We start from the raw sequence: 12980 nt of genomic DNA, 5'->3' as shown, positions 1-12980 counted from the left end.
CTCCCTCTGTGGGGACATCCCACCCGCACGTGTCCCTGTGCCACCAGGCGCCCCTGCCTTCACAGGGGGGTGACCTGGACGGTGTGCAGAGGTCGGTTCCAGCCGGGATTGTGCGAGGCGGAGCTGACAGAGCCGCGGGGCCGCGCTCCCCTCAGCGCGCCGCTGCCAGCACCCAACATGGCGCCTCTGCCAGCACCCAACATGGCGCCCCCAACATGGCGCCCCCCATCCTCTGCCCGCACCCGCCATGGCCGAGGCCGCGCCGCTTCCGCTTCCTGCCCGCAGCCAAGATGGCGGCGGCGGCGGGGCAGCGCCGCGGGCCCGGCGGGCGCTGAAGCCGCTTCCGCCGCCGCCGCTCTCCAGCACTAAACATGGCGGAGTCGGTGCTGGAAGTTGTGGGCCGGCTGCAGGCGCGGCTGGCGGGCAGCGCCGAGCCCAAGAAGGTGACGGGGGGCTGCCCCAGCCCGGGGGTCGGGAGGGCGCGGGGCAGGGCCTCCCCCCGCCGGCCCCGTGGGCTGGGCCGTGCGGGCTGCCCGGGGCTCGCCCCCGGCTCGCAGGCCCTGCGGGGGTCCCGGTGCGGCGGGCGGGGGCCCTCTGTGGGGTGCCCCCGGGGCAGCGGTGGGCGGGCGGCCCTTTTTAGGGTCCCACCGGGGCCGGTTCGGGGTGGTGGCAGGGGTCCCGGGACCGGTTCGGGGTGGTGGCAGGGGTCCCGGGGCAGGTTTGGGGTGGTGGCAGGGGGCCCGGGGCCGGTTCGGGGTGGTGGCAGGGGGCCCGGGGCCGGTTCGGGGTGGTGGCAGGGGGCCCGGGGCCGGTTCGGGGTGGTGGCAGGGGTCCCGGGGCAGGTTCGGGGTGGTGGCAGGGGTCCCGGGACCGGTTCGGGGTGGTGGCAGGGGTCCCGGGGCAGGTTTGGGGTGGTGGCAGGGGGCCCGGGGCCGGTTCGGGGTGGTGGCAGGGGGCCCGGGGCCGGTTCGGGGTGGTGGCAGGGGGCCCGGGGCAGGTTCGGGGTGGTGGCAGGGGTCCCGGGGCAGGTTCGGGGTGGTGGCAGGGGTCCCGGGACCGGTCCCCCCGTGGCAGTGGCGGCCGGGGGTCCCTTGTGGGATCTCCCTTTTGGGATCTCCCTTGTGGGGTCTCCCTTTCGGGGTCTCCCTTCCGGGGTCTCCCTTTTGGGATCTCCCTTTTGGGGTCTCCCTTGTGGGGTCTCCCTTTCGGGGTCTCCCTTTCGGGGTCTCCCTTCCGGGCTCTCCGTTCCGGGGTGCCCCGCGGCCGGCGGGCACGCCGGGCTCTCCGGAAGAGCCTGGCGCCGGTGACGTGTTGGCTCCTGGAGCCGGCTGAGCCCACGCAGGGAGGCTCCGCTCCGGGTGCGGGGCTGCCTCCCGTCCCCTCCGGCCCCGGGGGGACTGGCGTGGCTCCCCTCGCCCCCCTGCACCGGGGGATGTGCCCGCGGCCGGGCTGCCGTGCCCGCAGCAGCTGTGACATTCGGCCCGTGGCAGTGACTGTCCCGCTGGCTCTCCTAGTGAGATTTGGGGTTCTGGTGGGACTGGGGCATGCTGTCACTGCGTTCTCCTGCTGGAAAGGGGGAGCATCTGCTGGGAGTGTCGGGTTCACGTTTTGTGTAACTCAGGTGGAGGAGAGGCAGGCAGGGCTGTGCAGCTGCTCCACCGAAACAAACACCTGCAGAACTCCTTCCCGAGACTCCCAGCAGCCGGGAGGAGGAGGAGGAGGAGGAGGAGAGGATGCTGGAGTGCTGACCCTTTGAAATGGGAGCCCCTGCAGGAGCTGCAGCCTGGCTGGGGGTGATGCAATGGGATCTGGTTACTCTTCTCACCCTCAGCCAGCTTTATTTAACTGGTGGAGCCCCAGATGGAGCCGAGGCACTGCCGAGGACTCGGATCCAGGGGGTCTGAGCTTCCTGGCGCCGAGCTCGTGGGCAGCACTTGCAATCTTGTTTCAGCCCTGTGTGCACAGAATGGGCCCTGCTGTTCCCTGCCCCCTGTGTGACTCGGGGCAGGAGGTGCTGGTGTGTTTCTGGAGCACTGCAAGCCCTGGGCAGTGTTTGCACAGCCCGGCTCTTTCTCCAGTGACCTCGTGGTGTGCAGTGGTTTCTTGCTCTGTTGATCCTGGGCGGTTTTGCAAGGCAGGCAGAGGAGGTGAAGCAGGGTAATGACTTGAAAAGCGCTTTTCTTCCCCAGCAGAAAGGGCCTGTGACCTGTATTCTTTATTTCTGATACTTTTCCAACCATATCCTCTGAAGCATTAGTGGTTTAAAGCTTGAATTTAGTTGCCATTGCATTGTCTTGATGGATTTTGTGAGGACCTTCCTGTCAAAGAAATTTTACCCCATCACCAGGACAAATCCACAGCATCCCTGGGTGCTGCCCACCCTTACAGCATTTCCAGTCTTCACTTTTCTTGCCTGATCCTTTCTAAATACTTTATTAGGAATATGAAAGAATAATATTTGCCCAGTATCATGTACAGCTCACTGTCTTGCTGAAAGGTGTACAGTGCTGTTATTCCTGGTTTTGGGTGAAAATTTGGAACAGTGCGAGTGAAATCTTGGACAGTGCTGTCATGGTTTGGAAAATGTCCTTTTTTTCCAGCAGAGGAAGTACAAGCTCTGCTCCAGGGCTATGGGAAGCAAGAGGAGAAGGAAAACATGAGCAAGAGCATCTTCATGGAGGCCAGGCTGTGCTGGAGCCATCTGATATTAGTGTGTGTTTTAGTGTCATAACAGTCTGGCTGCCTTCTTTCAGGGAAAGAAAACAAGCCACCCATGTTCAGCAGGACTTGATTGGAGCTGGAGCTCAGTTCTAGGGGCTGTGTCTTGATTTCCTGAAGCCCTGCCCTGTGCTGGGCTGTTTCAGAAGAGCTTTGCTCTGTGTGTGTGTCTCACAAGACCCGAGCCTGGTGTTCTCTGTCTCCCACCTGGTCGCCTTTTCCTCGCAGGATTTGTATGATCTTGGTTTTATTTCCAAGATGAGCTGCCAGATTTGGAATCCCAGGATTGTTACAGGTTGGAAAAGACCTCCAGGATCAAGTCCAACCTTTGATTGAACCCTTCCATATCAACTGAGTTCCACACAGAGTCGTTTCTTGAACATGTCCAGGGATGATGACTCCACACCTCCCTCCAATGCCTGACCACCTTTCTGTGAAGAAATTCCTCCTGTTGTCCAAAATTCTTCCTGGTGTCCCTGTAAGCCTCAGTGGGATGAACTCCATCAGCTTGTTTCCAAAGGAAATAAAGTTCAGGAGGAGTTTTTAAGCCTCAAAGCTGCCTCACTTGGTGCATCTCATGCACGAGGACCTGTGTTCCACGGAGGAACCGACTGCAGTGGCTGTGGAATAACTCGGCTCCTGTGAGACCTGTTCTGGATCCAGTGTGTGGCTCCCCTGGTCTCCAGGCACACAGAGAACAGCATTCCCATTGAGAGCAGCCCTTCTCTTCCTGGAATTGAGCCCTGAAGGCAGCAAATAACTAAAGAGCAAACAGAGCTGTGGGAGATGCTACAGTGGGGTGTAGAAAATATTTGGGAGAATTTAGGGCCACCAGAATGAGTCCTCCTTTGGTTCTTACTCTCACAGTGGGATTTTGTAAGCTCTGAAGAAACCTTTCTATGAATTTAATTAGCTCACAGAGATGCTGTTGCTTTAATATTGTCCTGGTTTACTCTTTTTCTATCTAGCACAAAAATCCATCCTCTTTCCCTTCCTGTCCCCTTTGTGCACAGCAGTCCAAACCCCTTTATTACCAATCCCTGAGGGATTTTGGCCTTCCCAGAGGGCTCCTGGCCCCTGCACTGTGGCAGGCAGTCCAAGGAGAGGCAGCAGAGCTGGGCTCTGTCCCTGCTGCCTCTGCTTTGATGGCTTCAGGTGCCACTTGTTGAGCAGCTGTGCTGGCAAGGCAAGAGCAGCCACTCTTGGTGTCAGTGTTCCACTCTTCTGAACCAAGACAACCGAAACCTTCTGTCACAGTGATCAGGTCCGAAATATCAAGGAGTGGTTTCTAGTGAACAGAAGTTGTGGTTTTGCTCATGTCAGAGGAGCCCTTCTCTGGGTGTCGAGGAGTGTTTCCTCTCTGAAAGCAGCTCCTCAGACATGTCAAAGGAGCTCCTCTCCTCCAAAGGAAGGAGGCTGAAAACCTCTGTGCTCCTTGCAGGGTGCCGTGGGGGTGACTGGGTGTCAGCTCAGGCTGACAGTGCTGATTTGAGCACGAGCACAGTGCTGTAAAGAGAAGGCCTGGTGGATCAGGGGCAGCCCTTTGTATGGCATATAGCATAGGAGTGCTGAGCACAGCCCGGGCTCTATAGGGGCTGGAATAATGGGAATGCTGATGAGGCTGGACTCTGCTATAGCTGAGCTCTGGGAATGGTGTGAGGGGCAACGCTGCTGTCAGATGTGTTCTGCCATGTAGTGTAGCTGCAGAGCCAACAGGCAAGGTGGTGAGGCCATGTCCCAAACCACCTGGCTGGCAGAGGGACAGGAACGTCCCCTTCGCTCAGAATCCCACAATCATTAGGGTTGGAAAAGATCTCAAGTCCAACCTGTGACTGATCCCCACCTTGCCAGCCAGCCCAGAGCCAGTCTGGTCAATCCTTCAACACCTCCAGGGATGGTGACTCCACCACCTCCCTGGGCAGTCCATTCCCATGCCTGGCCACCCTTTCCTGAGGAGGTTTCTCCTGGTGTCCATCCTGAACCTCCTCTGGCTCAGCTTGAGGCTGTTTCTTCTTGCCCAAGTCCACCAGCTCCTCTTTGGAGAGGGCTCCTTGTCCCACCCTGTCCCATGGAGCAGCTGAAGATGCTGGCAGAACCTTGCTTGGGGTGTGTGGAGTTCAAAACTCTTCTCTGGTGTTTGGTGAAGGGAAGAGAAAAGAGTGGAGCAAGAGGGAGGGAGCTTGGAAGGGATCAGGTGCTGTTTTAGCATCTGAGTGAAGAGAGCCTGTCAGCAGTGGAGACACAGGTTCCCCTCTTGGGTCTTTAAGAGCATCTAGAAATCTTCCTTCCCCTTTTTATTGCCAAGGGGTGTGATTCCAGCACCACCTTCTGAGAGTCACAGGCCTCCAAGTCCTTTCTTCCTCTTGCTGGGTGTTTCTGTTCCCGTGCTTTAAGCCAGATTGGAGCTGCAGTCCCGTGTGAAGCAAACAATATTTGAGTGTGTTACAAGATTTCTGGTGGGTTCTTGTGGGCAGAGACAAGAACTTTTTGCAGTTGGCCCTCGTGTTCAGCTCTCAGGAGCTTTTTTGGAGCGAGACAGCGCTTTTGGATCTTCCTCACAAGCTCTCAGGCAGTGCAGCATTTTCCTCCTCCCCAATCCCCGTCTGTGGCTCTGTGTGACACCTCTGAACCCTCCTCTTGTCTCCACAGCTGCTGAAGAGTCTGAAGAGGCTGTCAGAGTTACCCATCACCGTTGACATTCTCGTGGTAAGAGCTGTGAGATCTCAGGGGCTTTCCCTCGTGTCTGTGGCTCGGGGAGGTGGTTGCTGTCCCTGAGCAGGCTGTGTCCCCTCGGCCACCTGCTCCAGCCCAGTGACACGGGTGTCGTTGTGATAAGGCTCTGCCAGTGCCAGGCACGGGGAAGGAGCGTGCCAGGGCAGGTGGGAGGCCATGGAGGACACTTTGGCACGCTCAGTTCTCCCAAAAGCTTAGCACCTGACTGGGATAAGAGAGTTGGAGCAGATCCCAGCAACAACAAATCAGTGGGAAATGAGGAAGTGTTAATCCTTACAGTTTTTAACAGCTTCTGTCTTCAAACTCACCAGCTCTCGTGGTAAATACTGACTTGGGTTGTTAATACAAATAATTAATGTTTGTCTAAGGTTGAACTAACCTTTGATTTACATGCAGTGAGTGATATAAAGCAGCTGAAGACAATAAAAGTGCTATCTTTGCTGTTAGATCAAGGAACTTTCTCCCTCACAGCAGTAGGGATGTGTTGATTTCGCTGACTCTTTAGGGAGTTCAGCAGGGGTGAGAATTCCTGCTTTGCTAAGATGGATTCCTGGCTCTCTCCTGAAGGAGACAGGAGTTGGGAAGACTGTGAACAGCCTGAGGAAACACGAGCTGGTGGGAGACTTTGCCAAGGACCTGGTGGCCAGGTGGAAGAAGCTGGTGCCAGTGGCCCAGGAGGCAGAGCGGTGAGTGAGCCCCATGGACGAGCTTTGGCAAGGTTTTCTCGGTGGATAGTTCAAACCTCCCTGGCCAAAGCTCTGGAAAAACTTGTAAAACCAATATGTGAACTCTGCCTGGGGGTTTTGCCTTGTTTTGGCAGAAACTTCCTGCATTTGCTGGCTCTGGAGCGTTGGGATGATGACAGCTGCAGTTTCATGTGGAAGTTTGGGCCAATTTTCAAGAATTTGCAATTTGATGAAGAGATTAACAGGAGATGCCAAAAAAAGTGCCCTTAATAAAGCAAAAGATGCAATCTGCTTGCTTCTCATTTTATCATTCTGAAGGCAGAAAGTTCTAGGCCCAAGTAAATGGAAAGAATGCTTTCACGAGCCAGAATCCTATGGAAACTGGAGGTTTTTGCTAGCAGGCGTGTGGCAGTAACAAAGCTGTGCTGAACCCAGCAGAGATCAAATAGATTGGAGTGATAAAGCCCAGTTATTAATGGAATTTAAAGGAGTGGTATTCCCACGTGTTGAACTGGGGAACTGGGGGATATTTCCCACAGCATCACGCAGCCAGGAGTGTGCAGGCACAGGCAGGGTTTTGTTTCTAGTTCTAATAAAACTGCTTCATCAATTCTTGGACTAGAAAAAATGCAGTTTTTAAATCCCTGATTGTTGCTGTTCCTTAGAGATTTAGTGGAATTTTTGCCACAAAGCCACCAAATACAACCTTGGTCTTCCATGAGAGATATTCCAGTCCAGGGAATGGCTCTTTTCATTCGTGTTGGGCAGTATTAATCTAACTTTGTTTGGTTTCTTCTTCCTTCAGAAATAACCTGGACTCTGAAGACCGTGACTACGAGAGGAGCAGCTCGAGCAAAAGGCATCAGGAATCCTCCCTCAGAGAGGATGAGGAGGCTGATCAGGAGTACTCAGAACCCTTCCAGCCTTCTTGCAGCCAGTCCTATAGCCCAGATCACAGGGAAAAGAAGTCCAAAAGACATCCTAGGCCTGAGAGAGCCTATGAGACTTACAGCTACAGCAGCCACCAGAAGGGCTGGGGCAGATCCTCGCCGGTGCTCTCCTCAGACCAGGAGTACTCGGACTGTGGGCAGGCCGTGTCACCCGAGCCCAGCGAGAGCCCCCAGGATATGGACACAGACCCTTACGCCTCCGAGGAGCAGGAAGAAGCAGCACTATTCCCTGGGAAAGGCAGTAAAGGGCACAGCTTCCAGGAGAAGCTCGGGGCGGGCCGGGAGCGCGGCTCCGGCGATTGCTGCGACAAAGGGAGCGCGAGCCGGAGCAGAGAGCACAAATCCTCGCACAAGAAGCAGCGGCTCGATGGCAGAGGGGACGACAGGAGCTCTGCCTTCAGCCCCGAGAGGTTGCACAAGGTGGCAGTGGCCGGCAAGGAGAAGCAGAGGACGTCAGAGGGCAGCAAAAAGGAGAAGAATCGGGAAAGCGGCGCCTCCAGGAAGGAGAAGTCGCACTCGTTGCAGCACTCGGAGGAATCTTTGGACAACCATGTCAAGAAGCAAAAGCATCGGGACTCTGAGAAGAGCAAATTGGAGAAGTCCAAGCAGAGCCTGGAGAGCTCTAACTCAGAGAAACGGAAAGCTGAGAGTGACTCAGGAAACAGGATCAAGGAAAAGGGGGGGTCTGGGAGCTTAAAGTCTTCGGAGGGGAAGCGCAAAAGCTCGGATGTGGACAAAAAATCAGTGGGTTTTTCCTCAAATTCTGGGGAGGGGGAAGCGGAGGATGAGTTTGAACAACCTACAATGTCGTTTGAGTCATATCTCAGCTATGACCAGCCCCAGAAAAAGAAAAAGAAAGTGGTCAAACCTTCAGCTGGGTCAGCTGGGGACAAAGACCGAGGGCACAGCAAACAGAACGGATCCAAAGCCAGTACCAACAGCTCGAGCTCCAGTCAGAAAAGTCCAAGCCACAAGAGAACAAGTGAGAAAAAGGCAGAGAAGAAAACCCCAGAGCCTCCTAAACCAAAGAGGGTAAGGTTTGGTAAGAAAGCAGAGTAGCTGTGGATGTGAGCTTAGAATCCAGCCCAGTTTGCAGTGCATCTCCTGCTAAAGAGGTTCCCATGTCTCCCTCTCAAGTATTTATGCTTCTCTAAAATGGACCTTTTTTAGTGTCCAGAAATGGGAGAACTGGTGGTGCAAGGCAGGTCATTCCAGAAGACAAACCTCCTTTTGTGAAAGCCTGGAAAATGAGCAATATTTCTGTGCAGATCCTTTGTCACATGGGCGCCAGGGTTTGCTGTATGAATAGGGACTAATATGTAAAATCTTTACTGTTTCATCTTTTTACTCAACTTTGAAACACTTGGCTCTTCACAAAGTGGTTTTTATAAAGTTTAACAGCATTTTAAATCCTGCTTTGCCATTCATTCTAATAAGTGCTTCTTAAAACTCCCTATCAAAGTTTTCAGTTTCCCTCAGTTTCTGAGGTTCCCTTCTCCTCCAACAGTGCAAAGTTTTTTGCAGGAAGAGGAGAAGAGGCAGAACTGGTAAATGAGTGTTTGAGATCAAGGAAATGCTTCTGCTTGTCCTGAATAGGTTAAAAACATGGATGGCTCCTTCTGGAAGGTGCTGGATGATTCAGATCCCAAATTTCATCTTCTTCCTCTTGGCAGCCACCCCCTGAGGTTGCTAATGAGCAGCATTGGGTGATTAATTCAAAATGTGCAAAAAGCCCCACAGTTGAGTGCTGATTGTACCCTGGTGGAACGTCACATGCTGCTGTATTCCTGTCTCAGTCCATGTCCATCCTCTCCTTCCAGATCATTTTAGACGTGGTCCCGACGTTACCAGACATCCCCCTGCCCCCCATCCAGGCCAATTATCGTCCTCTTCCCTCCATCGAGTCCATCCCCTGCTCCCAGACAAAAAGGAAAGGTATGTGGGGCAGGAAAATGGGTTTGGCATGAGCCAGATTGAGGCAGAGAGCAGGGCTGGGTTCAGGTCTTTCTGGTGGGGTCTGCCAAGGGCAGAGGTTTCAGATAAAAAAGCAGCTCCATCAGAAATGAGAAGAATCTTTCACTGATGCTCCTTTGGGGCTCGGGCTTTGGGTTTGCCCTTCCTGAACTTGCTCTGCAGGTCTCTTGGAGAAGACTTTGCCCTTTAGGTCACTTCTGGGTGACTCCAATTTGTGGCTCCTGTGCCATTTATCAGGACGGGCTCTTCATTTTCTCTGTCCCCTCCTCACTCCAAGCGTTTCCCTCCACAGCAGTGTCCTCGCCAGTGGAGGAGAGCGAAGCTGGTTTCACAGGCCGACGCTTAAATTCCAAAATGCAGGTGTACTCTGGCTCCAAAACTGCCTACCTCCCAAAGATGATGTCCCTGTACCAGCAGTGTATCAGGGTCCTCAGTAACAACATCGACTGTAAGTACCTGTCCCTGTCTCAGAGTCACTGTGCTCTGAAATCTTGGCAACTTGGTTCAGACCCCAGCAGTTCCCCCTTGGTACAAATATGGGATAAATCCCACTGGAAGTCCAGGTGCTGCAGGGATCAGCACCTAGAATGCTTTCAAGCAATGCTTAAGCACTGGAAATTATGGCAAATGGAGCTTGCACAGATATTTCTCAACTTGGAGATATTGGTGCCTGAGGTTCCTTTCTCCTCCCCTCATCCTGAATGCTGTTGTGCAACATTGCATTTTTTTCACTGTGTTTCAAGGCGTCAAGCCCTTTCCTTGGCAAGGAAGGAGCAGGATAATTAACACCCAGTGCTTCTTGCCTCTCTCTAGCAATCTATGAAGTGGGTGGAGTCCCTTTCTCCGTGCTGGAGCCCGTGTTGGAGAGGTGCACCCCGGAGCAGCTGTACCGCATCGAGGAGTGTAACCATGTGAGGGCTGGGATGGGATAATGGGATGGGATAATGGGATGGGATGGGATGGGATAATGGGATGGGATGGGATGGGATAATGGGATGGGATGGGATGGGATAATGGGATGGGATGGGATGGGATGGGATGGGATGGGATGGGATGGGATGGGATGGGATGGGATGGGATGGGATGGGATGGGATGGAACCATGTGAGTGCCTGGGATGGGATGGAATGGAATGGAATGGAATGGAATGGAATGGAATGGAATGGAATGGAATGGAATGGAATGGAACGGAACCATGTGAGGGTCTGGGCCTGGGATGGGATGGGATGGAATGGAATGGAATGGAATGGAATGGAATGGAATGGAATGGAATGGAATGGAAAGGAATGGAGCCATGTGAGTGCCTGGGCCTGGAGAAGGGATGGGATGTGCAGGGCTGTCCTCTCCCGTGCACATGTTAGAGCAGAGTGGCACACAGAGCCTTTCCATTGCAAGAGCTGCCTTTAGCCACTCCTGGCATTGCGGCACGCGGGCCCTGCTGGAATTCCACCAGCACCGAGCTGCTGCCGAGGGAAAGGGGCCTGCAGGAGGGATCCCAGCTCCGTGTGGGCTTGCTTCAGGTGCTGGTGGAGGACACGGATCAGCTGTGGCACAACCACTGCCTGCGGGACTTCAAGAACGAGAAGCCCGAGGAGTTCGAGTCATGGCGGGAGATGTACCTGCGGCTGCACGACGCGCGCGAGCAGCGCCTGCTCATGCTGGCCCGCAACATCGGCTCTGCCCACGCCAACAGACCCAAAGGTGGGCTGGGCAGCCCTTTGGGCCTGGCACCCCTCTCGCTGAGGAGCTGCTCAGCTCTCTGTGCTCCTTAGCGGCGTCTTGCTTTCGTCCGTGGTGGTGTTGGTGCAGCTCAGTATTTTACAGTGATGATGAGCAGGCTCCTTGTCCCCCCAGGGTGGGGGGAAACATTTCTGATTTTTGGGGGAACATAATGAGAACTGCTGAGCTGATCAGTCTGATCTCTCACTGCGAGGGGTTCAGACCTTAGGAAGGAGATTGTCACTATTTCTTCGGAATGGGTGGACTGGGGAGAGGTGGATGAAGTATCAGTAGTGAGACAAGCAGTGAGGAGCCTCCTTTAAATCCAGCTGGATGTAAGTGATGTTTCCCTCTGGCCTCTTGCAGGGAGAGTGGCCAAGATGGCATTTGTGAACTCTGCAGCGAAGCCCCCTCGGGACGTGCGGAGGAGACAGGAGAAGTTTGGAACTGGAGGCCCCCTTCTCCCAGAGAAGACCAAGTGAGTGTTTCTCTGTAGCACTTGCTGCTCAGGGCCTCCTGCCAGCTGCCCCCTGGAGCTCAGGGGAGGATACTGTGTGTCTGGGAGCTCCTTTTGCAGGGACACTTGTAACTGTACTCACCTGTTTCCTGCTGGGAAGGGCACAGATCCAGGTCACTGCTGGTTCCACCTTGTACCAGCCCTGCTGCTGCTCCAAACCTGCCTTGTGTCTGCAGAGCTGCCTCCAAGCAGGGTGAATCTGTTGTGGCAATGCCTGTCCTGTGTGTGTTCCAGAATAAAACCAGTCCTGTACACATCCAGCAAAAGCCACGCTCGGGCGAGCGAGGAGCAGTCCTACGACGGGCCCAGCACCAGCAGCGCCCACCCGGCCCCATCTTCAGGTAGCACCTTCTCCTCCTACGACCCCAGGAAACCCCCTGTGAAGAGTAAGTACCACCTGCAGCACATCCCTGTGGCCCCTGAGAGCCTCTCCTTCACAAACAGCTGCTTCTGGGGGGGAGGATTCCAGGCAGGAGGGTTGGTGTTGGTGTCTGTCCCCTCTCTCTGTTCAGATTTGTTGTGTGAGGAACAGCAGAGGGAAACCTTGCATTCACCCACTCAGAGCTGACTGCATCAGCCTGGCCTGCTGGCACCAGTGAGGCAGAACCTGTCTGTCCTCCTGCTGCCCTGTGTCTGTCCAGATGTTTGGGATGGGAGTGCAGCTCTGTCGGGAAGGAAGCAGGGAGGGTTTAAGCAGGGATCTGAGTTGGTGCAGTGCAGAGAGCAGTGCCTTCTCCTGTCTGTGACCTAAAAACTGATGGGCCCTGCTCAAACACTCATTCTGCCAGGGCTGCACCTTTCAATTGCTCTCAGCTCTTCTTCTATCACTTTTTCTTTCATGTGGGGATTTTTTGTTTCATTCATGGCGGTTTGTTTTTTCTTTCTCTTTTGCAGAAATTGCACCAATGATGGCAAAGACTATCAAAGCTTTCAAAAACAGGTTCTCTCGGAGATAAGCTTGCAGTGCTGAGCTGGGCCTTTCTTTCTTGGGGAGGAGTGGCACTGGAGGGGGAGAAGGCACCCAAACAGCCCTTCCTTATCTTTGAACTCTTCGGAGGCTACAGCTGCTGGGAGAAGCTTCAGTCTGCACAAGATGACGGCACAGTATTTTATCTTTTATTCTGGTCCCTTTCTCAGTGTCAAGCCCCCCTCTTTTACCCCCTGTCCTCAACATTCTGTTTCTGGCTTTGTCATCCATCAAAAGAAGGGTGTACAGAATCTCCTGACACAGGAAAATGTGAAATCTTGGCACCTGCTGAGAGTGGAAGATCCAGAGACTTATTTACTATTTAACCTCTTAATAAATTATAAAATGGTTTTAATTAATATTTTGCCCCTCTACCCTGTTGTTTTATTTATGTTGCTCCCAGTAGTCCCTCCCCTCCCAAGCCAGTCCTGGGTCAGCCTTGGTGACTGGAGCTGGAATCCATCTGAGTGGACCCTGGGTGCCACAGGAGCCTTTCCTGTCACCTGGTACCTGCTGGGCCCACAGTCTCACCTGGAGACTCTGGGACAGGCAGAACCAGTGGCCCAGCCACTTGCCAGTCCTTTGGCAAGTGCCTCCAGCCCCGAGGCTTTGCTCCCTGCTCGTGTGTGTCAATAAAATCTGAGCTCTTGACCCTCTCTGTGCTGTTGCTGTAGATCCTGTACAGGTATTTTGTGGTCCTGCAGGGATGCCAAGAGC

The 12980-nt window shown here is 54.4% G+C and overlaps 1 protein-coding gene across 2 annotated transcripts; it reads left to right on the top strand.

Moving 5' to 3' along the window:
• Positions 1-289: 289 nt before the first annotated feature.
• ELOA (elongin A) lies at positions 290-12622 on the top strand. Of its 2 annotated transcripts, none has more exons than XM_064398673.1 (11): positions 290-443; positions 5368-5424; positions 6019-6137; positions 6943-8119; positions 8908-9022; positions 9357-9509; positions 9875-9972; positions 10581-10761; positions 11146-11257; positions 11531-11682; positions 12191-12622. In XM_064398673.1, exons 1-11 carry the CDS (start codon positions 372-374, stop codon positions 12250-12252), a joined length of 2298 nt encoding a protein of 765 aa, XP_064254743.1. In that variant the 5' UTR covers positions 290-371; the 3' UTR covers positions 12253-12622. The 2 variants fall into 2 exon arrangements, with proteins under 2 accessions (XP_064254743.1, XP_064254742.1); XM_064398672.1 differs by having other exon boundaries at positions 9354-9509.
• The last annotated feature ends 358 nt before the right edge of the window (positions 12623-12980 follow it).

This window comes from Passer domesticus, chromosome 24 (assembly GCF_036417665.1).
Source record: "Passer domesticus isolate bPasDom1 chromosome 24, bPasDom1.hap1, whole genome shotgun sequence".
NCBI classification, from domain to species: Eukaryota; Metazoa; Chordata; class Aves; order Passeriformes; family Passeridae; genus Passer; species Passer domesticus.
Note: the sequence above shows the minus strand (reverse complement) of the source record. Positions and strands in the feature narration are given on the sequence as shown.

What these genes read in the sequence shown, in the direction of transcription:
- ELOA (XM_064398672.1), top strand. Translation starts at nt 372, where the DNA reads ATGGCGGAGTCGGTGCTGGAAGTTGTGGGCCGGCTGCAGGCGCGGCTG. An exon ending in GCAGCGCCGAGCCCAAGAAG is followed by an intron (nt 444 to 5,367) that starts GTGACGGGGGGC and finishes TTGTCTCCACAG; the next exon opens with CTGCTGAAGAGTCTGAAGAG. An exon ending in CTTCTCCCAGAGAAGACCAA is followed by an intron (nt 11,258 to 11,530) that starts GTGAGTGTTTCT and finishes TGTGTGTTCCAG; the next exon opens with AATAAAACCAGTCCTGTACA.